The sequence below is a fragment of the Vipera ursinii genome, assembly GCF_947247035.1.
Source record: "Vipera ursinii genome assembly, chromosome: Z".
Lineage (NCBI taxonomy): Eukaryota > Metazoa > Chordata > Lepidosauria > Squamata > Viperidae > Vipera > Vipera ursinii.
In genome coordinates this window covers 107,756,024-107,783,878 of record NC_139517.1, presented here as the reverse complement: position 1 = coordinate 107,783,878, position 27,855 = coordinate 107,756,024, and the positions used below count along the sequence as shown (strand labels likewise).

Genomic DNA, 27,855 nt, shown 5'->3' with positions numbered 1-27,855 from the left:
AACACTTTTTTGTGAGTTGCACTGACTTCCTATAGGTTTCTGGCTGCAACTGAAGGTGGCGGTTATTTTCTATTAAGAGGTTCATGGTGCAACACCAGATTATTTGGGAGATATCCTATTATGTCCGCTCATTCTATGGGGTTCAACACAGAAAGCATGTTTCAGATCCCTTCCATGCCAACTAATGGAAGCCAGGAAGCATTTTCTACATAATATCAGTCTTTTGGAACAGCATACTGTCCCCAAGATTCAGTTGGATCTATCCTACTGATCTTTTTAAGGCTTTAAAAATTTGGTTTTTCCCTGACCATGTTGGATGATCCTATCTGGAAAACTGGTTTAAGAGTTTGAATAACTGGTTTAAGAGTTTGTAGTTTGGGTCTTTGTGCTATAAGATATTGTGTTTTGTGCCCATGATATTGTGTTTTGTGGATTTTATTATTATTTATTCTTTATCTTGATTTGTTCTCAATCCTGTTAATCATCCATGGTCACATTTTGTGAAATACTCAGTAATAAATGTTTAAATATATATATGCTGATCTAATGAATCTAGAACTTTTATTTGGTACAGTATGTGAAAAAATTTACAAATCTTATAAATATAATTAGCTGACACCCTCTTCATTTCCTCTTTATAATAATATCTTATTATCCTATCATTTCTGTATACATTCTCTCTTGAATGATGATTGCTTTTCTTTCTTTGTGATTTAATCAATTTTCTATTCATTTGTAATCTATTCTCAACTGTAAAAAAAAACCCCATAAACCATCTATAATTGCCTAAAAATTAAAGTAACTGCTTTATAATTTTGGATTGGGGGAATGTAACATTGTATAATTACTTAAAGCACTCTATTGCAAACAAATCAATTACTTACTCTCTGCTTTGCTAAGCTCCAGTGCTATCTGCTCTCTAGCTCTGACCTCTTCATCAAACCTTTCTTGCAATTCTTCCTGACATTTGGTTAATTCAGTAGCTTCATGTTCCCATTTAAAGGATTCTTGCATCAATTCTGTTTGTGTAGCTTTTGCATGTTCAAGCTAAAACAGAATTTAAATGTTGAAATTTTTAATGTACATTTTAAAAAGTCCTGCATACGAACATTGTCAAGTTTGGGAAATTAGCTTGAAATGAGAAGTTTACTGCCCTCATACATTATGGATAACAAGATAAACAAATATTTGTACAATGAATGACTTTATTACACGTCCATATCCGTGTTCAAGTACCGGATCTTGAGTCTGTCCAATTTACACTAAAAAGAAAACCTTGAGGTATTAATATAAACTTCAACATGTACCACCCACAGTAATTTTTATTAAACGTTTGACCTAAATTGTTCAAATTGAGAGGGTTGAAAATTGTGCAAAACAACTAATTTCATATCTCAAATAATTCCACTTTTTCATAGTTTTGTGCTTTCCTCACTGATCAGTGAATACTATATGTAGATTTGAAAGCACTCAATTATTTAACAACTTTCACTAATCAAAGTTGTTAATGAAAAAAAATCTTACAATTAGTGTTTTTCAGGATTTAAAGCTTCTTTGGGTTAGTGTTATTCATATTCTATATTTTCCACTCAATGTATTGGATTGGGATTTATTTAACTAATAGACTTAAAATGATATGTCACGAAAGGGTATAATACCTTTATTTCTTAAACCACACATGTGAAAGATCAATATTTCACATTCCTGCAAACGTCTGAAATTCTGCCTCTCTAAACTCAATTATCTACAATATAGTTTTCTCAGATCAACGTATGATAGCAACCATCTTAAAAATGTGATCCTTTTCTTTACTTCTGATTAGCAGGTGAAAAAGTTAGCTCTTTAACAAGAATATGAGAGTACAGGCATTTCCCCTGCTATTCAAATTACAAAATGACAGAACATACATTGTTTACTTTCCAGAAATAAAACAGCACACACCTATGTTTTTCTAAGTGTGGTTAAAGATGAATAGCTATGTCATACAACATTTGTGACTAACAGACTATATGCCTTGGATAATGGTCTGAAGACATGAAACAAATTCTCAAGATCCATAATTAAAATGAAATCAGTAAAACTGGAAGATACATTTTCCTCTTACAATATACAGTTACAGGTCTCAGCTCATCACTGTCAGCACAGTATATCAAAAATCAAATTAAAGTACACATTAAACAATGTTAAGCTTATTTTCCTCAATTCAAATAGGTTAAATGAAAGTTTAAATTATTACTTAGAAGTATGTTAATACACTTAAGGTACTGATATATATATATATATATATATATATATATATATATATATATATATATATATATATAATGTAAATGTGTAATATGTAAATATTAATATTTAATATTTATATTCACCAGTTAAAATGGACAATATATTATTTTTAATATATTTTCCATTGTCAACTGTAATAATGCTACATTGCAGAAATGTTCTTTCAAGCAAAATCTTCTGTATACTGAAACTTTAAAATTAATTCTGTAGTTAAATTATTAGTTTAATCAGCTATAATTCAGTTACATGAAGCTTGTATAAAAGAGTTAAAGTGATGAACACTAAAATTAGTAGCTTTCTTAAAGACATTATAGGAATTCTTTATATCATATAAATCAACAATTTGAGAGAAATCTGATTAAGTACTTCTACAAAATTACATCTGACAGAAAAATATTGTTGGATAATACAAATTTACAGTAACCATGGAAAAGAAAAAAAATGATTTCTCTATTTTATCATACTTACTGAATATGGAGGTGTAGGCAAAGAAATTTTTGAAACAATTCTTAATCTATGTCCATTTTTCTTGTGCTTTACATAAAGAAGTGACGTATTGATAACCACAGAATTATTATCATCCAATTGATCAGAAAACGGAAAAGGATAAGGTAAAGGCACACGAGATTCAACTTCTAAAGTATTTTCCTCTTGACTTTTTTCAGACCTTAGACCACTCCACATATTTGATAACCAGTATGTACGGTAGGAATCCATTTCATAGTAATCTATTGCAGTTCTTTTTCATCAAATAACTTGCCCTGATATAATAGTTTTAACTGTTGGTAAAATGCAGTTCATTAACTATCTGCCTGTTGCAGAGGGCAAGGAATGATAAATTCACACTCAGACGAGCAATCCAAAAACATCAGGAAGTTCTAGGTAAACATTCAGATGGGGGGGAAAAAAAGCAATGTTTGCAGTCCTCAGAGAATTGACATTTCCTCTCATGGAACCAAATGGAAAAGGGCATTAAAATAAAAAGAAAACCAAGGAAAGCATTCATCAACACAAAAGATTATCTTCATAATTGGATACGATATTCTGCAGCAAGCCTCCAGACCATTTAAAAAAAATTCCTGCAGCAACTGTCAATATTTAAAATTCTCCACTGAAGTAAGCCAATAACATACTAAATTAAGATACTATTTAGTCTTTTCCCCCCCTTAAGTTGTAGAAATCAGATAAGCTTCTCTATGCAAAGCAAGAGCTGTGTCTCAATGCGAGGAGAAGGTCAGAACAGTATTGTAGGAGTGGTTAAATTACTTTACTGCAGGTACACAGGGATTTGGAGTTTGAATTAACACACCCACCTCAAACCTTGTTCAACAAGATTCAGAAGCCAAGGCAGAGTTCATAAATGAATGTTTGAAGGAAATAAAAAGCATTGTGATTGCCTGATCCATTTCTTAATTGCTTTTTAAAAAAGTCACACCCAGTAAATAAATCGTTCTAATTAGTATCGCATACTTAAAATAATTTAATTTTACTTAATTTAAACTAAAATTGACAGAAGCTAATAAAGAAAAGACTGAAGAGGTGATAGTACTCCTCTATATGTAGATGACACCCAAAAGGTAGTCAAGATGTATTGGCTATCATTGCAGAATGCTGGATAAGGAATAATACACCGACATCATACATTCCAACTCAACTTTACCAAAATGTTTCTAACAATAAGGGCAATTCAACATGGAACAAATTCCAAGAGACACGATAGACTTCCTTCACTAGTTGTGTTTAAGCAGAGATCAGATATCCATTTGGGATGCTCTGAATCTGGATTCTTGACTTGCACAGAGAAATTCAATAGATTCTAAACAGACCCTATAAAATGTATTTATTCCATGTGAGTTTTGTGTCCAGCAACAATGTTGCTTGTAGAAAGTAAATACATTATCCATATAGTGATTCCTTTGGAATTCATGGCACAGTAGAAGATAAACAACAGTAAAATAATCATTACATAGTACACCTCCCACGGCTGGACCGTGGGTGCGCGGAGCCAACCAGATGGTACCGCCCCAGGCGCCTAATGGACCCTGATAGGTTCCAGGCAGCGCTTGGGAACCCACCTGCACTCCCTGCTCACAGCTCGGCGGATGCCTTAGTGGAAGCCTGGGAAAGGGCAGCCACAGAGGCACTTGACCGAGTTGTACCCTTGCGGCCCTTGACCCGGCGCAGATCCCAGTGAGCCCCATGGTTCACCGCGGAGCTCCAGGAGATGAAGCGTCAGAGACGGGGCCTAGAGAGCCGTTGGAGATCCAGTCGATCCGAATCCGACCGGTTGCGACTAAGAATCCACACCAGGTCTTATCTCGCAGCGATAAGGGCGGCGAGAACCAATTACTTTTCCGCCCTCATCGCGTCCGCAGATAATCGCCCGGCTGCCCTGTTTAGAGTGACCCGCTCCCTTCTGAACCAAGAGGTGAGGGAGGAACCCTTACAGGGTCGAGCCGAGGAATTTGGTCAATATCTGTTGGATAAAATCGCTCGGATTCGAACCGGCCTGGACTCCAACTGGGCAGTCTGATTAACATGACATGGGCAGTCTTGTCGACGTCATCTGGGAGGAGTTTGATCCTGTGACTCCAAAGGAAGTGGACAGGATTATGAGGAGGTTGAGCTCCTCCACATGCTTATTGGACCCGTGCCCTTCCTGGCTGGCTTATGCAGCTCGGGAGGGGACACGAGGCTGGTTTCAGGCAGTCATCTCTGCTTCTCTGAGTGAGGGTCACTTCCCCGCCTCCTTGAAGGAGGCAGTGGTGAGACCTCTCCTCAAGAAGCCCACCTTGGACCCAGCTACATTGAATAACTTTCGTCCGGTCTCCAACCTTCGCTTCCTTGCAAAGGTTGTTGAGAGTGTGGTGGCGCATCAGCTTCCTCAAGTCCTGGATGAAGCGGATTATCTAGACCCATGCCAATCGGGCTTCAGGCCGGGCTACAGCACGGAGACGGCATTGGTCGCTCTGATGAATGATCTCTGGAGGGCCCGGGACAGGCCCTGGTCTTATTAGACCTTTCGGCGGCTTTCGATACCATCGACCATGGTATCTTGCTGCGGCGCCTCAGGGGATTGGGAGTGGGAGGCACGTTTCTGCGATGGTTCTCCTCCTTTCTCCTGGGACGCTCGCAGTCGGTGTTGGCAGGGGGACAGAGGTCGACTCCGAGACCTCTCGTTTGTGGAGTTCCTCAGGGGTCGGTCCTCTCGCCTCTCCTGTTCAACATCTACATGAAACCGCTAGGTGAGATCATTCGTGGTTTTGGAGTAGGGTACCATCAGTACACTGATGACACCCAGCTTTTCATCTCGACTCCAAACTGCATCAGTGATGCCCTCGACGTGATGTCCCGTTGCCTAGAAGCAGTTCGGGAATGGATGGGGAGGAACAGGCTACAACTCAACCTGGACAAGACTGAATGGCTGTACATACCGGCATGCCAGGATACTCAGAGCATTCCATCCCTTAACATCGGGGGTGAGTTATTACCCCCTGTTGATAGGGCCCACAACCTGGGTGTCCTCCTAGATTCACAGCTATCCTTGGAAGATCACATAGGAGCTGTGACCAGGGGGGCCTTCACTCGGGTTCGACTGGTGCGCCAACTACAACCCTATCTGGACCTGGATGCCTTACGTACAGTCACCCATGCACTTGTGACCTCTCGCCTTGACTACTGCAACGCTCTCTACATGGGGCTGCCCTTGAAAACCACTCGGAAGCTTCAGCTGGTGCAGAGTGCAGCTGCACGAACACTTTTGGGGGCTTCCCGATACTCCCATATCACACCTCTCCTCCGTGAGCTGCACTGGCTTCCAGTTGCCTTCCGAGTGAAATTCAAGGTGCTAGTGATGACATACAAAGCCCTACATGGCATGGGTCCGGATTACCTACGGGAACACCTACTGCCAGCGTCAACACCCCTCCGTCCTGTGCGCTCCCACAGAGAAGGCCTCCTCAGGGTGCCACCGGTCAGAGAATGCCGGCTAGTGGCCCCCAGGGAGAGAGCATTCTCAGTGGGTGCGCCAACCCTCTGGAACTGCTTGCCTACCGAAATCCGGATGGCCCCCGACCTTTGCACCTTCCGGCGCGACTTAAAAACCCACCTGTTCCAGCAGTCTGGCCTGGCCTGATAGCTCTTGGGGTTTCATTTGTTTTTTTACTATTGTTTAACTGTATACTGACCTTGCTCTGTACACCGCCCCGAGTCCCTCGGGAGAAGGGCGGTATATAAAAACAAACAAATAAATAAATAAATCTTATGATAAAGGAATCACAAAATATGAACGTAATGGTTAATATTTGATTGATAATCTTTGCTTCCTGACTTGGAAGACAATACAGACTTTAAGATATTGAATAGTCAGAATGGAACTTGATAGAGATAATATAGTTTTCTTGGAACATAGTTGTGCTTATAAAGTTAAAAAAGGTGCCTGATCCACCATATAGTGCTTTTTTTTGGTGGGGGGGAAGAGTTCCACTGTGATTACTGCAAAAAAATAAGTTTCACAGAGGACATGTTTTTTTGCTTCACACTTAAATAATAAATAATAAACCTTTATTGTCAAAGTACAACATGTGTACATTGAGATTAGCTGAGCCTCCCCCGTGCTCTCTCCCCCCCAACACACAGTAACAACAAACCCTCCATCCTACCACACCATGTGAACCAACTACACCACACACCGGCCTCCCAAGTCAATTCTGTATAAGATTATGTCCCATTTAAAAGCCTAACAGCCCACGGATAAAAGCTATTTTTCAGCCTGTTGGTACGGCTGGCTATATTCCTATATCTCCTACCGGATGGTAGGAGAGTAAAGAGATACCGTTCAGGGTATGAGTCATCCCTGAGAATCTTCCTCACTCTTCCAAGGCAACGAGCCCTGGCGATGTCATCCAGTGGTGTCAGGGAACAGCCCACAATGTCTTGTGCTGTGCTCACTACCCTCTGTAATACTTTCCTGTCCGCGGCTGTCAGACCAGCATACCAAACCACAATACCATATGAGAGGATGCTCTCTATAGTAGACCGGTAAAAGAGGGTCATTAGCTGTTGTTCTACCCTGTTCTTCCGCAAGACCCTAAGAAAGTGAAGCCTCTGTTGGGCCTTTCTAGCCACCTGGGTTGTGTTAATTTTCCAGGTCAGATCTTCACAGAGGTAGACTCCCAGAAATTTAAAGGAGGAAACTCTCTACACAGATAATAATAAATAATAATAATAATAATAATAATAATAATAATAATAATAATAATAATAATAATAATAATAATAAATAATAGCCATTTGAAAATTATCTTTATTACAAGTTCATTGCTCATTTCAAACACCATTTTCTGTTCAATTATTAATGTTACCTTGCTCAATAATTATTTAAGTAAGAGGAAAATAGATTTAGTACAGAAATGCACCCATTATTCTAAACATCATGCTCCTGATGAGAGATAAGGAGAATAAAAATATTTCAGTACTTTCTAGAAAATGCTTTGGAATAGTGAGAGCATTAACTACAATATGTATCCATAATTTTTGAAGCAGCTGTGCTCTTCCTAAGACTCCAGGGGCAGCTGTCATATAATCTTGAAAAAAAAATCAGAAGATTTAACATCATGATGTCACATGAGGCTAAAAGAATCTAACTTGTAATCATAGTAAAAGTCCATGCAAAGAAACCATTCTCAGAAATCCTTTTAAAAAGGGGGAAACATTTTTAAAATGTATGCAGAAATTAAAGAAACAATTTCTTGATTTGTGTATCAAATTCATTTTTTTCTTTTCCACTCAGACATTCTTTCAAGGCTATAATTAAACAATGTTACCTGATTAGCAGTTTCATTTATTGTTTGAAGAAGTTTTTCAAATACTGCTTGAAGTCGGGTATTGATATTTAGAATTAACTCTTCATTTTTTGCATCTATTTCCATGCCAAGGAACTGGGTGAGTTCAAACTCTTCATCTGTGACTTCTGACCACATGATGTTGTCTTGAATTTCAAGATCATTGCCAATATACTGAGATGATTGCCTTTCTGTATAACAAAAAAATAAAAGAAAAAACAATGTCCCAGTTTGGTTTTTTTGTTTCTAGCATTAGCAGGATTTTTCTTATACAAATTAATGAATATGATCAAATAAACTATATAGTAAACAGAAATATTTACACTGAGAATGAAGAACATCAAGCAATAAAATGAATTACATCTTGCAATTAAATTACACAAATGAAGTTAGTTAATTACAAAGCAGACAGCAAATAGAAAAGGAGATACTAACAGAAGAAAAATATTTGAATATCAGCACATTATGAAAACTAATCTAATTGTTTAAATCTATCTATTTACCTATAGGGTTATATTTCAAGCATTACCTTCTATTTAGGGATTACAGTTATTTTTCTAGTATAAGCTACCACACATTGAAAGCACAGAGATCATCTGATTGCATTAAAATTCCATTTTGAAAAAACACTAACATTCTGCCACTAATAAATTATTTTTAAACATTTTAATTCAATAATTGAATATAGATTATTATTATTAATGGAAAACAAAGAATTCAATTTGTATTTATGTGAAATGAAAACAATCTGATCATCGAAGATGTTTGATCCTATTAATGAAAGATATATGATTCTACCTTCCTTTTCTTAGCATGAATCTTCAAGGATCAAACATCTTCCTTTTGCCAATTGTTTTCATCCACCAAAAATATGCTCTAGGGAACTGTTCTAAAGCAGATCTGTATAAATCTAAAGTGTCTTGATATTTGTTGATATAGAAACAAGGTTAAATCTCATGCATGTCTATTTATGACTTCAGTTAGACTTTCAAATAAATATGAATAGCAAGTTAAAAATTATGTTTGCAGAGTAGTATAAATAATTATTATGTACATGAATATATGAAAATATGTTATCAAAACAGCAACATGAAAATCATTTCATTGAGAAGTAGTATTTTACACAAATGTGACTGCAGTTGAAAATCTGGAAGTGTTTTAAAATGCCAATTTTTGTCCCATCTCATTTTCATCTGGGAATTCAAGTCAACCCTTAGATTTCCCAGCAGACAATTAAGTTAATTTAAAAATGGATTTTAAGGAGTCAACCTGCTATCTCTGCCTTTACCTTTTTATTAGCTTTTACCAATCTTAATCTTTATTTTTTAAAAGTATATCAATAACACTTAGATTTATATATCACTTCACAATGATTTATAGCCCTCTTTAAGCAGTTTACAGAGCCAGCATATTGGCCCCAACAATCTGGGTCCTCATTTTACCGACCTTGGAAGGATGGAAGGCTGACTCAACCATGAGCCGGTCTGAATCAAACTCCTAGCAGTCAGCAGAATTAGCCTGCCATACTGCATACTAACCACTGTGCCACCACGACTCTTCTATATATAAAACATACTGTAAGCATACTGTTGCTTTGAGGCTTTATGTTTAAAGCACCAATTGGGAAAAAAAGACTTGTTTCCAGTGAAGAAGGCACTGAAAATTAATTTTTAACAAAAAGCAAGTTAAAATACCTGATCTGTCATTAGGATATAAAGGAACATCATACTGTCACAACAAATGTATGCTTATGGTCAGTGACCTAAAAGATGTATAAATTTGTAAGGATAAATTTTATTAGATTAAAGTCCTTAAATATGACTCAGTACAATTCAGTAAACCTTAAAAGGGATAATCAAAAGTGACCCCTTGGTCATTTCTTTTGAAAACCTAACTGGTTCAATAAAAGTCCCAAACATTCTGATTATCTTTTAAAGTGGTTGGTTCCACATTTTAAATTACTCTTTATAGAAAATATGAAATATTTTCCTAAATGTTATTACTGTTATATATCTCCTTTTAGCTTTGTAAATCTAACAAAAATACTAATTGCAATACTTCATGAAAATAAAACTCAGTTTTTTTATGAATGAAATGAATAACTGGATGAATTTAATTTATGTTCACTTGGCATCTTTCATCTGCACGGGATTTCAAAGCACTTCCATGTCCTGCAGAAATAAAACTCCTAGGCACAATGTGCAATTTGCTCAAGGATGTCTGACATGTTCTATTAGCCAATTTACTATGGTATGCAATGAATTCTTAAAAGGCAATACTTAAAAATTATTAGACTTAACCATTCTCACTTTGAATAATATGTAATGTATAAATAGATCAGGGCCAGAAGATGAAAGAGCTTTAATATCCACAGAGCAGAAAGGACAATTGCAATGGACATCCAGGATATTGTTTGTCGATGCTATACCAAAACATTGGTTAAAGCTGAGTTGAGGGAAGATCTACCCTCTACTGAGCCATCAACACCACTTACTGATGCAACTGATGCTCTTTGAAGTTCACCCATCTTAAGAACTGACCAAGTAAGAGACCCTGCTCAGCTTCTGACAAATAACAAGTACAGTAAGCAGAGCTACAGAAAAATACAGTCAAATAAAAGGATAAATTAGTTATTGGGTATTCTATACTATAAAGCAAAGAACAATGAGTATTTATAATTAAGGATAAAACCTGCAATGTGCACTGCACAATATCCATGGTTTAGCTTTGGAATTCTATTTTTTGTAGCTAAAACAACACACTGAATCTTTCTTCTCTCTGTAGACTGGAATAATGACAAAAGATTTCCAGGACTTAGTATTTAATACTTTGGGTTCTACCCACCCCTGCTTTATGCTATGTTTCTGGAAGACTTTTAATAAAATTTGCCTAAAGGAAGACACTGAATAAGTAGAGAAAAGGGTTTTGGGGGCTGTAAATCACATTCTGTAAATTTTACTCTATTTTAAGACTTTTAGTACCAATTGACTATGCTGGCACCAAGCTCCTAACAATGTATATTTCTGCATTAAATGAATTACTGAATGAAAGCAATCCAATAAAGCAAGAGAATTGCATAATGAATTGCATAATGAATCCAATAAAGAGAGAAGAGAAACCTACACATAAAGGTAATAGTCAAGTTCCCATTGAGTAATATTGACTCAAAGTAATTTTGCATTGGACAGCCTATAAATGTGATCTATAAAACTCTTGGCAACCTACTGGGAGGTTTTTTTCTGTGAATTCTCTAATGAAGCCAATATCCAGGATATCTCTTGGGGGTCTTTCAGCAAGGGTTAACCAAATCTAAATCTGCTTAGCTTTTTTGAGATGGTTAAGGATAACTGGCTATCATTATAAATTTGGACTATCGGCTATTATGTTCTTCCTGAAAACAAAACAAAAAAATCCTTATCCTTTAAGTTATAGACTATGGTAGTCTACTATTTTTGAAGATTAGAGAAAATAAAAAAATGAAATATTTCATTCAGATATTTACATTCGTTTATCATACCCTTTAATCTTGATCCTTAGGAAATATTTTCTGTACAGTTTGATGTTTTCTATTATATGAACTATTTTGGAGTAATACTATTTCTTTAAAATTCCATAATTTTAATTATTGAAATAGATTTATCCCTTTAATTATTGAATCAAAAAATGTATCCTTTTAAAATAACGGAACAAGGGAAAAGCAGGAGAGTTCCTGGACTATGTCTGGTTTTGCTTTATTGAGCATGATAAGGTTTCTGACGTAGCAGAACATAAATTGTGAACAGGCTTCAAAATCATGGAGGTCACCTCACTGCCTGTTGAACAATGTCTATGCTGGCCATGGAATAACAGTTACAATTGGGAACTGAGGAAAAAGTAAACCAAGATTTACAGTATATTGTCACCATATTTATTTGATATTCAAATATAAAATATTTTATTTAACTTATATGCAGATATATCATTACCAATTCTGGACTAAAATATACTGATAGCATCACTTTGATTATTGGAAGGAAAGAAGATTTAAAGAGATAACAGAAGAACTATCTATGGAGATTCTCAATCATCCAAGTCAAAGTATCCAAAGGTGCTTTTCCAAAAGGCAACTGGACTTTCTTGCTTCTTCAGGAACTAAAGAAACTTTTTGCCAAGAAGCTAAATGTTTTCAAGGAAAAAAATTGAGGAAAGTCCAGTTGCCTTTTGGAAAAGCACCCTTGGGACATAAAAGAGAGTACGAAAGTTAATCTGTTGCTTAAAATTACAAAAAATGAAGATTACAACAACAAGCAGTGCCAATCCAATGCAAAGATAAAGAAAAGAAAGTAAAATCACAGGCTATATGTTCTTCCACTCGAAAGTTCAGAGTGTGTTTACTTTGGCCAGCAAATAGAAGTCTGTTATGTCGAAGACAGACAACAGATCTAGACTGAACATTTAAGTGCAGGCAAATCACACTGACAATGAATTCTAGTATACTAGAATTTTCCAGTACTCATATATAGTTGTGAAAACCAAACCATCAAAGTAAAAAAACAAAACTTCTTCATAAATAGTGAATTGTGGTGCTAGAGAAAAATTGTTGAGAATACTTTGGACCATAAGACCACATTAATCAAAATTAAATATAGGAAAACTAATCTGCTCACAGGAAGCACTAATAATAAAGCTGAAGTTTAAATATTTTGGATATGCAAAGACAAAGGCTAAATGAAACATAGTAAAAAGCACAAACATTCTTTAAAAAATTAAATAAATGGCAGAATAATTAGAACTAATGCAAAACAAAAAAACATTAAAAGCACCAGTTAAAAACTTTACTAAAGATATCTATTGATATATAAGCAAATATCTCACTATTCTAGCAATTAAATATCTATCTATCTATCTATCTATCTATCTATCTATCTATCTATCTATCTATCTATCATCTATCTATCTATCTATCTATCTATCTATCTATCTATCTATCTATCTATCTATCTATCTATCAAATTTATTTGCCTCTTATCTCACCATGGACTATTCTAGGGAACTTACAACAAAGTAAGCTCTCAGGTATCATTCTTAAAACTTGAGTAGACTTGAGTACAGTTGTAGCTGATTTTTAAAAACTTGATCCCGGGTTCCAGGCAGCGCTGGGATCCCCACCTGCCTCCGTCGCTCACAACTCGGCAGATGCCTTAGTGGAAGCCTGGGAAAGGGCAGCCGCTGAGGCACTGGACCGAGTTGTACCCTTGCGGCCCCTGACCCGGTGAAGATCCCAACGAGCTCCATGGTTCTCCGCGGAGCTCCGGGAGATGAAGCGTCGGAAACGGGGCCTAGAGAGCTGCTGGAGGTCCAGCCGATCCGAATCCGACCGGTTGCGGTTAAGAACCTATATTAGGTCTTATCTCGCTGCGATGAGGGTGGCGAGGTGTAATTACTTCTCCACCCTCATTGCATCTGCAGATAACCGCCCGGCCGCCCTGTTTAGGGTGACTCGCTCACTTCTTAATCAGGAGGTGAGGGGGGATCCCTTGCAGGGTCGTGCCGAGGAGTTTGGTCAGCATCTGTCGGATAAAATCGCTCGGATTCGGACCGGTTTGGACTCCAGCTGGGCAGAGTCTGACGATCAGGACACGGGCGGTCTTGTCAATGTTATCTGGGAGGAGTTTGATTCTGTGACCCCTGATGAAGTGGACAGGATTATGGGGAGGCTGAGCTCCACCACATGTTTATTGGACCCGTGCCCTTCCTGGCTGGTTTATGCAGCTAGGGAGAGGACACGAGGCTGGTTCCAGGCGGTGATATCTGCTTCTTTGAGTGAGGGTAATTTCCCCACCGTCTTGAAGGAGGCGGTGGTGAGACCCCTCCTCAAGAAGCCTGCCTTGGACCCAGCTGTGATGAACAACTTTCGTCCAGTCTCCAACCTTCGCTTTCTTGCGAAGGTTGTTGAGTGTGGTGGCGCATCAGCTCCCTCTGGTCCTGGATGAAGCGGATTATCTGGATCCGTACCAATCAGGTTTCAGGCCCGGATACAGCACGGAGACGGCATTGGTCGCTCTGGTGAATGATCTCTGGAGGGCTCGGGATAGGGGATGTTCCTCTGTCCTAGTCCTATTAGACCTCTCAGCGGCTTTCGATACCATCGACCATGGTATCCTGCTGCGGCGTCTCAGGGGATTGGGAGTGGGAGGCACGGTTCTTCGGTGGTTCTCCTCCTATCTCCTGGGACGTTCGCAGTCGGTGTTGGCAGGGGGGCAGAGATCGGCCCCTAGGTCTCTCATTTGTGGAGTTCCTCAGGGGTCGGTTCTCTCGCCTCTCCTGTTCAACATCTACATGAAACCGCTGGGTGAGATCATTCGTGGTTTTGGAGTTGGGTATCATCAATATGCTGATGATACCCAACTTTTTATTTCGACCCCAAACCACCCCAGTGATGCCCTCGCTGTGATGTCCCATTGCCTGGAGGCGGTTCGGGTCTGGATGGGGAGGAACAGACTTCAACTCAACCCTGACAAGACTGAGTGGCTGTACATTCCGGCATCCCGGGACATTCAAAATGTTCCATCCCTTTCTATGGGGGGTGAGCTGTTACCCCCCGTGGATAGGGCTCGCAACTTGGGAGTCCTCCTAGATTCACGACTTACCCTGGAAGATCATGTAGCAGCTGTGACTAGGGGGGCTTTCGCCCAGGTTCGCCTGGTGCGCCAGTTGCGGCCCTATCTGGACCGGGATGCCCTGTGTACGGTCACTCATGCGCTCGTGACCTCTCGCCTAGACTACTGTAATGCTCTCTACATGGGGCTTCCCTTGAAGACCACTCGGAGGCTCCAACTGGTACAGAATGCGGCCGCAAGAGTTGTCTTGGGAGTTTCCCGGTACTCCCATGTTACACCTTTGCTTCGCGAGCTGCATTGGTTACCAGTTGTCTTCCGGGTGAGGTTCAAGGTCTTAGTGATGGTTTTTAAGTCCTTACATGGCATGGGTCCGGAATACCTCGGGGATCACCTGCTGCCGGCGTCAACTCCCCTCCGCCCTGTGCGTTCCCACAGAGAGGGCCTCCTCAGGGTGCCTCCGGTCAGAGAATGCCGGCTGGTGGCCCCCAGGTGGAGGGCCTTCTCTGTGGGCGTCCCGGCTTTGTGGAATCAACTGCCGGTTGAGCTCCGGATGGCACCGGATCTCCGCTCCTTCCGGCGCGGGTTAAAGACCCACCTATTTGAACAAGCTGGCCTGGCCTGATGGGGAGTTAATTTGGGTTTTAAATATTTGTATATTTCATTGTTTTATCTTGGGCGTTAATTTAATTCTATTTTAACTTTTGTAGTTTTGTATTTTTATTATATGCCCTGTTCACCGCCCTGAGTCCTTCGGGAGAAGGGCGGTATAAAAATTTAATAAAACTAAAACTAAAAACTAAATGTTTTCGCCCACAAAATAAAATAATATATCTTAATTTAGGAAATGAATTATGAGATAAGGTGGATAGGTATAATATGATTTAAACAGGCTTTCTAAGTTCTGAACTTTACAATTTATTGTTTGCATACTGAGATCTAAAGCAATTTATGATAGTCAGGGATTTAAACAGAGCAAATGCTATTGAGGTGATTCTTTTTTTTCTAGGAAAAGTTGTAACTCCTGAACTAGCCAAGGCTACAGCTAAATCTTGTACTACCAGTTTAATTTTCTAATAGTAAACCAGAATTTCAGAGTCATATGCATATCTTCATCCAGATGACTTGAAATAAATTTCATTTCCACCGAACACAAAAAATGGCACTATTTACCACTCTATGACATTAAATATTAAAAAATGCCATTTTGTGACCACAATTGTGTAGTAACAGCGGAATAACATTATTTGAAGACAGCAATCTGTTTCCAAATTATGTATGCAATTTAAACCACAAATCTATTGCATTTATTCTTTTAGTCTAACTAGCATGTTAAGACAGAATTGCTGCTTTGAAATGACATTTCTTTTTCTGAATTGTACTGCAATATAAACATGAGCATCCAAATTCTATATTTCTTTAAGGCAGAACAGCAAAACCAATGCAGAAAAGCAACTGGATTACTACTTCTAAATTACATTTTTTAAGTCTATTGTGGTATAAAAAGTTGTATTGTATCCATGAGAGATGATTATCCTAAATCTAGTGCCATATTTATAGAAGAGTCAGATTCTAAAAATAAATGACCAACTGCTCTTACTATTAAAATTCCAGAAAAATTGTCATCATCAATTTGGCTGTCTAGGTGACAACTTTTCTAGAAAGTGACCAAATTCCTTGAGATTGCAGCATAAACAATCAAGAAGGACCAATCCAATGTGAGAATTGGGTAAGGTAATCATTGCTGATAAATCTATCCAACAGATATTAATTAAGCCAATTAAATGTTTATAACAACATACTCAATATAGTCTCCTATGATTGCCAAGACAGTAAAGGAGAAATTATGTTTAGGTCAGGAAAAATGTGGGAAAATTTAGGAAAAGGTACTTTATCATTTAACTCCATTTAAATCACCATTACATTTGCAAAATCAAAAGTTATTTAGGTAAACCTCTACAGGTTTACCTAAATAATTGCGACCACAATTGGGACCAGAACTTCCACTGTTAGGCAAAGCAGTCGTTAAGCGAGTCGTACCTGATTTTAAAATCTTTTTTGCTATGGCTGTTAGGCGAATCACTCAGTTAAGTGAATCATGTGGTCATTGAGAAAATCCAGCCTCTGCCATTGACTTTGCCTGTCAGAAAACGGCTGGGGAGGTCATGAATGGTGATCACATGACTTTGGGGCATTGCAACTGTCATAAATATATGCCAAGTACTTGAATTTTAATCATGTGATTGTGGGGCTATAATAGTTGTAAATGTGAGTACTGGTTGTAAGTCATTTTTTCAATGCTGTTGAATAGTAATAATAATAATAATAATAATAATAATAATAATAATAATAATAATAATAATAATAATAATAACAACAATAACAATAATAATAATAATTAGTAGTAGTAGTAGTAGTTGGAAGGGACCTTGGAGGTCATCTAGTCCAACCCCCTGCTCAGGCAGGAAACCTTATACCATTTCAGACAAATGGCTGTCCAGTCTCTTCTTAAAGACCTCCAGTGTTGGAGCATTCACCACCTCTGGAGGCAGGTTGTTCCACTGGTTAATTGTTCTAACTATCAGGAAGTTTCTCCTTAGTTCTAGGTTGCTTCTCTCCTTGACTAGTTTTCATCCATTGCTTCTTGTCCTGCTTGCAGGTGCTTTGGAGAATAGCTTGACTCCCTCTTCTTTGTGGCAGCCCCTGAGATATTGGAACACTGCTATCATGTCACCCCTCACTCTTCTCTTCGTTAAACTACACATACCCAATTCCAGCAACCATTCCCTATATGTTTTAGCCTCCAATCCCCCAATCCTCTTTGTTGCTCTTCACTCTACCCTTTCTAGAGTCTTGACATCTTTTTTACATCGTGGTGACCAAAACTGGATGCAGTATTCCAGGTGTGGCCTTACCAAAGCATTGTAAAGTGGTATTAGTACTTCACTTGATCTTAATTCTATCCCTCTGTTAATGTAGCCTAGCACTGTGTTGGCTTTTTTGGCAGCTGCAGCACACTGCTGGCTCATATTGAAGTGATTGTCTACTAGGACTCCGAGATCCCTCTCACAGTTACTACTATTGAGCAAGGTACCACCTATACTATACCTGTGCATTTGATTTTTCCTGCCTAAATGTAGAACCTTACTTTTTTCACCATTGAATTTCATTTTGTTAGATAGCGCCCAGTGTTCGAGTCTGTCCAGATCACTAAATGAATGGTTGTAAGTTTAGATCTATCCGTACTTAGGCCCTAAACTGTTAATTTGGAGTAGATTTTCCAAAGATGACTACATACTTTTCCAATAGCACAATGTTAACAGGACAGTCATTGAACAATACAGCCACCTCAGGTTGTTTTAATACATTGCTAAAGTCTACCTCATCACTAACTGTCCATCTCTAATGCTACATCACTCCTTAAATCCTCCTCATTGCATCTTCTCCAAATTTATTTAAAAGGCTCTAATTCTCCAGGTGAGATTTGTGAAAGTTGTGAGATTCAATTTGTCCTTCCAGTGGTGCCTATTTTTTCGTACAAAGACATCATCAGACTTCTCTAAATGCATATTAGAGGTCATATTTCTGAAGTCAGACTAAGTGCCTGAACCTTACCAGAAGCATTGCAAGGTCAGTAGTGCCCCATTTCAAGCTAAAAACATTTTCAGTGAATAATCTGAACTGTTTTATGTTCTAAGTGGAATTTCAATCTCAAAATGGTTTGTTTAAAACTTTTGCAACAGCGGCAAGAATTATATTCACGCAATACTGGAAAAATGAAGGACTACCATTAGATGAAGAAATAATAAAAAAATACTAGAAGGCGTAGAGATGTATAGACTGAAAGAAAAAGAAGAAACGGAATACTATCAAACTTGGGACTTATTTTATCGATGACTAGAGGAAAGAATAAAGGATTAGGAATTAAATATGTATTAGGGGATGTAAACTCAGACAGCATGTTTGTTGAAAAATTATTACTGAATGTATGGGGAAAAAACCAATAAAAACTTTTACAATTTTTTTTTTGCATATTCTTAGTTCAAATCATCAAAGAAAATATGTAAAGTTACTTTATGAGATTTGTTGGATAGACAGGGCATATTTTTGATTACTAAGATACAAAGGGACATTGACTATAAAAATGGCAGATTTATTACAGTTGATAGGCAACTGTTTTTTTTTAAATGGCATTATATAATTTCTTACTGAAACAAACTTTAGCTGTGATAGCAGCTAATGTGACTGATGTTATAATAGGGGGATAACAGAGTCACCATTAAGATCCCATTAATATACAATTATGGTCTATTAGTAATTATTTATTTGATGGGTAATTAGAAATTTCCAAGCATATCTAAGATATTAGCATAACTTTGAAAACAAATCGTGGATTCAAGGATGAAAAAACTGCAAATGGCTACAAATTATGAATTTACATTCTTTATGGATCAGAAATATTAAGCTTCTGTATATATTTACCTTAGAAATTGAATTTTAGGGTCTCTCAATGTAATGAAATGTGTACTGCAGAACAATGAGGGAGACATTAGACAACTAAAAACTTTCCCAGAAAAAATCCCCGATTAAGGGACTGTGCAGCCTAAAACTGGATGGAGAAAAGGTTCAGGATAGCCACATTCTAGAATTTCTCAGGATACATTTAGGAGGAAAGAAAGTTATAGAATTAGTTTGGTAAGATTCTGCCTATTAGGTAATTAGCTACTAAAGGACTGGATTCAATTATCTTGCCTCTGCTCTTGGACCTAATACTCAACATGTTTCAGTCTGAAATTATTAATACTAAATATCACAAATACTTTTCATATAAAAGACCTAGAACATAACCTTACATAACAAGTACCTGGCTCATATCCCACATAGATGCTTGATTTTATGATATCTTCTGCTCTTGCAGAAAACTGAGATTTTGGTGACTGATCTAGAAGTTTCACAACAAGGTGTCCAATTGTTTCTTCTACAGCTGCAGTAGTCTTCACAATATCCAATAGAATCTTCATCAGCTTACTACTGGCTTTCTGCAAAGTACATCTGAACTCATAAAAAATAATTCAAATTAAATACATTATGGTGTTTACTTCCACAGTTTGTCTTTTACACAAAAACTAGGACCCATAGCACTATTTAGTTAAATCATTTGTATCAAGACAGGAATTAAAAAAATAGAAGTGGATTATTTTACAATTTAGAAATTATGAATTAGAATTATATTGAGTTAAAATATTTATAGTATCAGAATGTGTACAAACTTTAGAGAAAATTAACAAATAAGATTGCCAATTTGCTAAAACTAAAATCAAAAACTGTTTACTGAATCCTACCCCACAATTTCCAATTGCTCATAAAAGTTTTTTCCTCACAGATAATGGCTATTACATTTGATCTTAGATAACATACCATGATCAAGAAAACATCAAACATTCTCTTGAATGTAAGAAACGTACTTTAATGATCTCCCAAAATAGATATTTACTAAGCAATTGTTGTTACAAATTATTTTTCAGAAAACAGTCACTACAAAAATATTCACGTATTAAAATATTTAATAGCTAGAATTCATTTACTACTATAACATATATGATATGCAATGTGATATATATCAACTGAGCTTACTGAATTAAATGGAAGTTAATTCCAAATGAATAAGCATGTATACAGTATATGCCAGATTATTTCTTTATATAGGGATTAATAATTTGTAAAGTTAGATCCCAGAATGTGTGATCATGCTTTTAATTAAGGAATGAAATTAAGTAAAAGGAATAGATTAATTCTTATTAATAAGAATCCCATTAATAATTAATAGAATGGATTAATTCCACTGAAATGATAGAAAAATTGAACAAACAAATAACCTAAACATTTTAGCCTTTCTGACAGCTCACCTCTCTTTTGAAAGAATATTGAGAGAAGTTTGTCCATGTTTTTCTTCCCCATCTTCACCTTCTAAAATATGCTCTTCATTTTCAGTCTGACTTACACTTTCATTCTGGGTAAGTTTTGGTAATGGGAGAGAAGAAAAAAGAGACAAAAATCCTGTCATATTCCAATCACCATATGTTCTTATTCATGCAGATATGCAGATGTTTATAAAATAATAATTCACAAATTTCAAACAATTCTAAATAATAATTAACTATCTTGTTATCGGACATCTAGTTCTGGAAAGGGAAGAACTATAGTCACAGCCAGTGAGAATTAAATAGTTATGCTAAGTAAATAACTTCTTGCTTCCCTGTAGGATGTTACTATAGCAATATTAAAATAAGACTTTATTTTCAATAGAGTATCAGCTAAACTCCACCTCCCTATGTGATCAACACCCATTTAAGTAAATCTGACAATCATTTGGAAATGACCTACAGTGCCTAGTCACAGGACTATTGTTTTTCTATATCAGAGCAGCAAAAATCAATCCAAGTTACTACTACCTGTGTTTGAGTACTGTTGTTTTTTAACTCAGAGAGTTCTTTTTCTCTTCCAGTTATTAATTGCTTCTTTAGTGATTCTAGCTCATGTAAAAGCATTTGTTCTCTTTCTGTTACGGCATTTTCATTAATAATCTAAAAACAAAATAAGACATCTCATATTAGAAACAGTGCAAATGCAACAAAACCAAGATTTATAAATAAATGCAAAATAAAATATAATAGAGTGGCAGTTCTATGTGGTATCAGAGTCTCCTATATAATTTAAGATAATAAATACTCCAGCACACTGGGATTGACTTATCTCTTTATTTGCATACAAAATATAAAATTAATGATATATGGGATATTGTTAATAACTACAAACAGGTTTCATCCTCGCAGTAAATGCAGCACATGAAATGTATTGAAATTAAATTTATGATTTTTAAGAGAAATTGAGCCTTGAAAATTGGCCAAATACATAAAATATTAGAAGTTCCAGTTCACAGGTTCACATTACCTCTGCTAACTGTATTTTAAGAACATCAAGCTCTACTAGGAGAAGTTCTTGATTTTCTTTCTGCCTCTCCATTTGCTGCATGTGACTCTGTTTTAATATTTCTGTGGCCTGCTGATATTCTTGATGCTGACGAACAAATTCTTCACGCATATCTTCTAGACGCTCCTCATAAGACAGTATCTGGGTTGAAGTTACTTCATTTGTACTCTGCAATTTTTGTTTATAAATGTTAAAAATAGAGTATCAGCCATGAAAGAATTGTCATTTTATAATAAGCAATTGTAGAAGTGGTCACAGTTATAAAAAGTAGTTGCGCTGAAGATGTTAATCTGTTGCAATGGCAAACAGAAGATCCTCAACCTGTATTTTTTACTGTTATGCTCAGTAGAAATGTTTGCTGGGTAAATTAGATAAAATATAAGAGGGAGGAAGAATTGTTAAGAAAAAGAATGGAATACAGATAGTCCTCGAGATACGACAGGTCACTTAACTTAATTCAAAGTGAGAACCATGTCCCAAAATTACATATGACCGTTTCAAATATACGATGACTGCAGCATCCTCGTAGCCATTCACCTTGATGACTGACCAGCGGAATGCAGCAGCACTTCCTGCCTCTCTCCCCTTCTCCCACCCCAACAGGACCTTGCAGCACTTGGTCTGCTCCCCATGCCTCCTGGAAACAGATGCCGTTTTCAGCACTCCAACAATTCCCTGTGGAAATTGTGGCTCATTTTGGAGCTTTCTGACCTGATTAGCTGGCTGTCAAGAGACTGCAAACCTTCCCTGGCTTTTGCCAGGCTTTGGAAAGTGACAGGGGTTGCTGCTAAATGCCCATGGTCAATCTTAAACTTCCTGATCTTTCCCCCCCCCACACACACACACTCACACATATGCAGACAGCATTAGCTGCTAAAACTAAAGTCTCTATCCCTTTTATAAACCTAGATTACAAGATGAAGAGTTAAGGGAAGGAAGGAAGCAAAGAAAATCTTTCTGCAGCTTTTTGCCTTGAGCTGAAGAAAAAAAATGCAACTCAAAAACTTTAAGCCTTTAGGACCCAGCTTTTTGCTCTTTTTCTCACTGACTTTAGGACCCAGCCAAGACAATAAACACAAGTCCTAACTGGGTACTAAAGTCAGTCAGACAACCAAAGAAAAATTTTCAAGGATCCATTTTCTGCCCCGTCTGCTGAACATGTCGTGCTATAGCCTAATCTTTATGAGTTGATTTTTTTTTCTCTATAGGTCCCCTAGGCAAAAACCTGCATTTTCTTACTGAAGAAATGTGGTTTTCTGGGGGGGGAAGAGAGTCAAAGCAAGGGAAAGGTTTTGGGAAGCTTGTTCTGAAGCTACTGCCTTTGAATGTAGAGGCTAGCTTCCCAAAGCTTAGCAAGAGCCAGGAGAGATTTGCAGTCTCCCGGTGACTAGCTGATCATCTCAGAAAGCTCCAAAAGGCTAGGGAACTGTTCCTTTTATTGCTCCAGAAAGACAGAGGTACCTTGGCAGAAAAAAGGGCAGCAGCAGAATCAGGAAAGGCCCAGTGTTTTCTTTCCGCGTTTTTTCTCCCTGGAAAAATAGTCAACTGTGATATAGGGCCATTTGCCAGTGGGAAAAACTGGGGAAAAAAAGAGCTAGCTCCTTTTCCCTAGGAGATATTCCTCTTTCCTTTCCGAAAGCAAGCACCATTTTGAAGAGCCCACAATTCATTACAGCCCTCTGAAAATGGCACGTGCTTCCGTGTCATAGGCGTGAAGTCTAGGGCTGCTGCTGGAGCTTCCAGAATGTGGTGTAAGGTAATGGGTAAACAGCGAAAGAGGTGGGGATGAACACGTGGGACTTCAAAGGACACAAAGTGGAGTAGGGGGTATCTCAGGGAAGTGGGGAAGCCCTTCAGGGGCCTAGGCAGGTGGACTTGTGTCTGCACTAGTCCTACCAGGATCTCCTCTACCTCGAAGCAACCCATGCTCCACATAACAACCCAAACATTGATTTAACAAGTGCAATGGGGAAAACAGGGATAGCTGATCATTACTTGAGGCAGTTCATTTAATATTTGTCCTGAGTTCCAACCCTAAAGGACAGGCTCCATTATAGTCATAACTCGAGGACTACCTGTAAAAGAGAATAGAAGCATAAATCTTCGATATGATAACGTATCTTGGTTATAGGTAGGAAACAGAGTTCTAAGTTTTGTATTGGCCGATTTCAATGTTTTGTTAGAAATCATTCCATTATATTTTAATTTCTGCTTACTTAAGTCTTCAGTCCAAATAAAATGCATATTTCATTTTGTTTAGGAAATTCCTTTTAATAAACCGGAGGAAGGGGAGATATGTCCCAAATTAGTAATGATATCTAAAACATGAATATAACTTTCCCTTAATACAAAAAGCAGGCCACAGCATTTTGCTGTATGCTGCAAAATGTAGTAACTAAGGAGCAAGCCCTGTTCATCACAGTATGGCTTATTTCTAAAAAAACACACCCACAGGAATCCATTACTTGTTTTTGTTTGGTGTATGTGTGTATACTTTTTATACTTTTAAAATTTAGTTTTAAGATGGAATTTATCTATATACTTATTTAGAAACACTGAATTAATTCAATTTTAAGAATGTATAACTTAAGGTTTTTCTCTTAGGTCTCAAACTTCATTTTATACAAAATTCTAAAGGGCTGCTGCAAAAAATTCAATTACAAAAAAATAATATCCATTCCCTCTCCTCCCTCAAATACTGTTGTGATGCCTCATTGTGATGGTGGGGATATTTCTGGAAGTGAAGAACATATGGAATGTGTACTCGGAGTATATATTCCGAACAGAGTCACGCAAGGCACAAAGATCATTCCACTTCCACCTAAAGGAACCAGGCACTTGTATTGGACAGCTGTGATACAGGAAAATGGCAGAAGTAGATGATCATTTTAATGACAATGGAACAGCATCAACTCATACTGAGAAGGAGAAGGTAATGGGAAACCACTCCTGTATTTTTACCAAGAACAACCATGTAGATAAAAAGTACAAAGAGAATTTTGTATTTACCTAAGTGGTTGCTAAGAGTCAACAATGAAATAGATCATTTTCTGCTAACAGGAGGAATTATATTAGGAAACTGGGCTCACATTTATTTAGTGTTATATGAGAATAGATTTCCTGAGTTCCTCCTATTTTAATTTCTTTGACTTATGATTCTGATTTGTTATAACATGCCAGAGACCCCAATTCTTATGCATTTATCAGAATTCTTCTGCATTATAACAATGTATAAACCACAGACACAATTTGTTTAGCTGACTGTTCTAAAGAAATCTGATATTATCAGGTAACAACCATGCTAACAAAACATTTGCTATTATGCACAGGTGAAAGTAAAAAAGAATCTCAAAAAGTTAAAATGTATTCTTAAAATTTATTTACCATAGGTATCTTTTCAATAAATTCTTCTTCATGGGAGGAAGAACATGTTGAAAGCTTTGTATTAAAATGTTGCACTTCATATAGTGTAGCTTCTTTAGCATCAAGTTCAAATTGTCCTTCGAATGATGACATTTTATCACACAATTCTTCAGGCTCAGTGCATGTCTTCTCATTTATGTGACTATTTAATTCTTCCAGATATTCATTCTTATGACAATTATTTTCCAGCTGAGTTCCCATTGGTTTCATCAGTGAAATTTCCTCTTGCTTTAGATTAGCAATTCTTGCTAGTTCAGTTTTCTGTGCAAATTCTATACTCATGGCTACAACCACCTTAATAAAAACATTGAAACACAAAGAAGAGCTACTTTATTCATGCTTCCATATAAATTAATGAGTAATCTATTTCCACAAATTAAACATAAGCCAGCTGTGTGGCACAGCTAGTAAGACAAATACTAACTTGAAGTGCATTAACATGAAGAGTCTAAATCACAGGAAGTAACTGTTCCACTCTTCTCTGCCTTTGATGAATCTGCCCTACTCATTTGGAATATTGTGTTTACTTATAGGCACCATAATTAAAAAAGGATAGTGACAAATAGAAGTAGGTTCAGAGGAAAGCTATTAGGAAAGTTAAAGTTATAAAAACAAAACCATGAGGATCTTTAGCCTACAGCCCATGGTATCTTTAGCCTAAAGAAAAAATAAAGGGGACAGAACAGTAATTTTCAAATATGTGAAGTGCTGTCACAAGAGGAATCAATCAAAGAGTTAAAGGGCTAAAATCTCCATACAGGAGGTTCAGGCTAGACACCAGAAAATGCTGCCATATGATATTATGAATTTATCCTAAATAAATGACTTCAGAGGTTGGGTAGTTATATATCAGAGATGTCCAGTGCAGCCTACACTGAGCAAAAAGGATGAACTAGATCAGCAGTCTCCAAACTTTATGGCTTGGCAGTCTGGCAGGGGGAAGAGGAGAACTAGCCCACTGATGATGCAAGTTGAGCTGTCCAAGCGCACATGCATTGGCCTGCCACCCACACAAGTGGAGCGGTGTGTGTGCATGCTGGCCAATAGCTTGTGCAAGTTGAGCTGTGTGCATGTATGCACCAGATGCTTGTGCAACTTGGTTCTGAACAGACCACGGTCCAGAAGTGGGCTGCAGCCTGGGAACCCTGAACTAGATGATATATAAAATTTTACCAAATATATGAGTCTCTGCAAGGGAAACAGCTAAACATGGAGCTTCCAAAAGAGTGATCAGAATTTAAAAGTAAATGATAAAATGATATATGAAACTGAAATGAAGTAATGTGGGAAGGATGTTTTAGATATTTGTATGGAAATGACACGGTAGTATTATGTTGAATGGTGGAAATAAAATGAATGGTTTATATGTTACGTATCACAACTAAAATGTTGTGAAAATATTGAACACAAAATAAGATTTTATAGTATATATGCATGCACACACCACTCAAATAAAAAGGAAAATGTTGTGAGTGTTGTAGATTGGTGGTGTCATATTATAATTGTTCCCATAGTCCTTCTTCCTAAAAGGATGAATGAAATTATCTGGGAAGGAGAATTGGGCTCAATGAGTAGTCCCTTGTTGAGTCTTACAGGGGACCATTTTCTCTGCCCTACAATTTAATATGTACATGAGCATATTTATGAAGGTTATCTGGGGTGATTAATATGATTAATGTAGGCACTCCAGGCAGGACTAGAAATACTGTGAAAGTTTTCATCCAGCACCTTGAGGTTATGGGATCCTGAATAAAATAAAACAAAGGTGAAGTTGAATCTTAAGAAAAACGAAGTTCAGCTCCAATTATATGTACAGCCCCCAAATTCTATTCGATTCACCGTTACTGCTGGATATAAAGATAAAGACTATGGTTAGGGGGCTTTTGCTGAGATTTTGCTGGTGTGCCAGTTGTGGCCCTACATGGAATGGGAGGACATGGCAACAATTCCTGTTTTCATTAGAACCAGAGTAATCCAGTGCAATGTACACTATATAGAACTATCTTTGAAGGTATTTATAAACTGCAATTGATACAGAATATGTGCATGACAGATACTACAACCACCGGCACTTTCATAGATTTTCAAGTATAATTCAAACTGCTAGTTTTTACCATTAAAACTCTACATGACTTGGTTCTTAGCTACCTCCAGAATCAGCTCCATCCAACACTCTCTTCCCAGGATGTTGAGTGTCACTTACTTTCATGTGAGTATGTACATCCAGAGATACTGTTTGATGACAACTCCCACTTTATGGGATTCCTCCTGCAATTTGGGACCATCTGCCTAGTAAGCTGTTAAAATGCAATTTTTCAATGGGCTTTTGAATGTTAGTGTTGCCCTCATTTGAGGGGAGCACCGGTGATTACTCTATTGTATTGCATATATTTTTATTATTATTTTTATTGGTTTTAAACTTTCCTATGGTACACTAATACAAATATACCTTTGCCACTTCTTGTAACAGCTTTTCTTGGTACTGTTTTTCCAGCAATTCAGTTGCATCATCTTCATTAGATAACTGAGAAAAAAAGTGGTCATTCTTAATAACATCAGTTCTGAACATGTTTATGTCACAAATGATTATATATTTTGAATACCAACAATATAGAAATATAATGGATAATGGATTGCCTTAAAAGAGGTAATAATGGAAACTACATTAATAGTGCATTATAACTAAGTGCTTTCCTCAAATAATAAAAGCTCAA

General features: G+C 37.2%; 1 protein-coding gene across 7 annotated transcripts in view; it reads right to left on the bottom strand.

Annotated features, from left to right (window-relative positions):
- Positions 1 to 27,855, bottom strand: part of AKAP9 (A-kinase anchoring protein 9) — a 120,209-nt gene that overhangs the window by 48,071 nt on the left and 44,283 nt on the right. For all 7 annotated transcript variants that reach the window (XR_014494311.1, XR_014494312.1, XM_083378572.1 and 4 more), the window contains 8 exons: positions 27,591 to 27,665; positions 25,103 to 25,435; positions 21,680 to 21,886; positions 21,181 to 21,312; positions 20,635 to 20,738; positions 19,593 to 19,780; positions 8,115 to 8,323; positions 885 to 1,047 (listed from right to left, as the gene is read on the bottom strand). Coding sequence is in view for 5 of the 7 variants with exons in the window: in XM_083378572.1 (XP_083234698.1) it covers positions 885 to 1,047; positions 8,115 to 8,323; positions 19,593 to 19,780; positions 20,635 to 20,738; positions 21,181 to 21,312; positions 21,680 to 21,886; positions 25,103 to 25,435; positions 27,591 to 27,665 (1,411 nt within the window). In the remaining 2 variants the exon portion in view is untranslated. The remainder of the gene's footprint in view (positions 1 to 884; positions 1,048 to 8,114; positions 8,324 to 19,592; positions 19,781 to 20,634; positions 20,739 to 21,180; positions 21,313 to 21,679; positions 21,887 to 25,102; positions 25,436 to 27,590; positions 27,666 to 27,855) is intronic.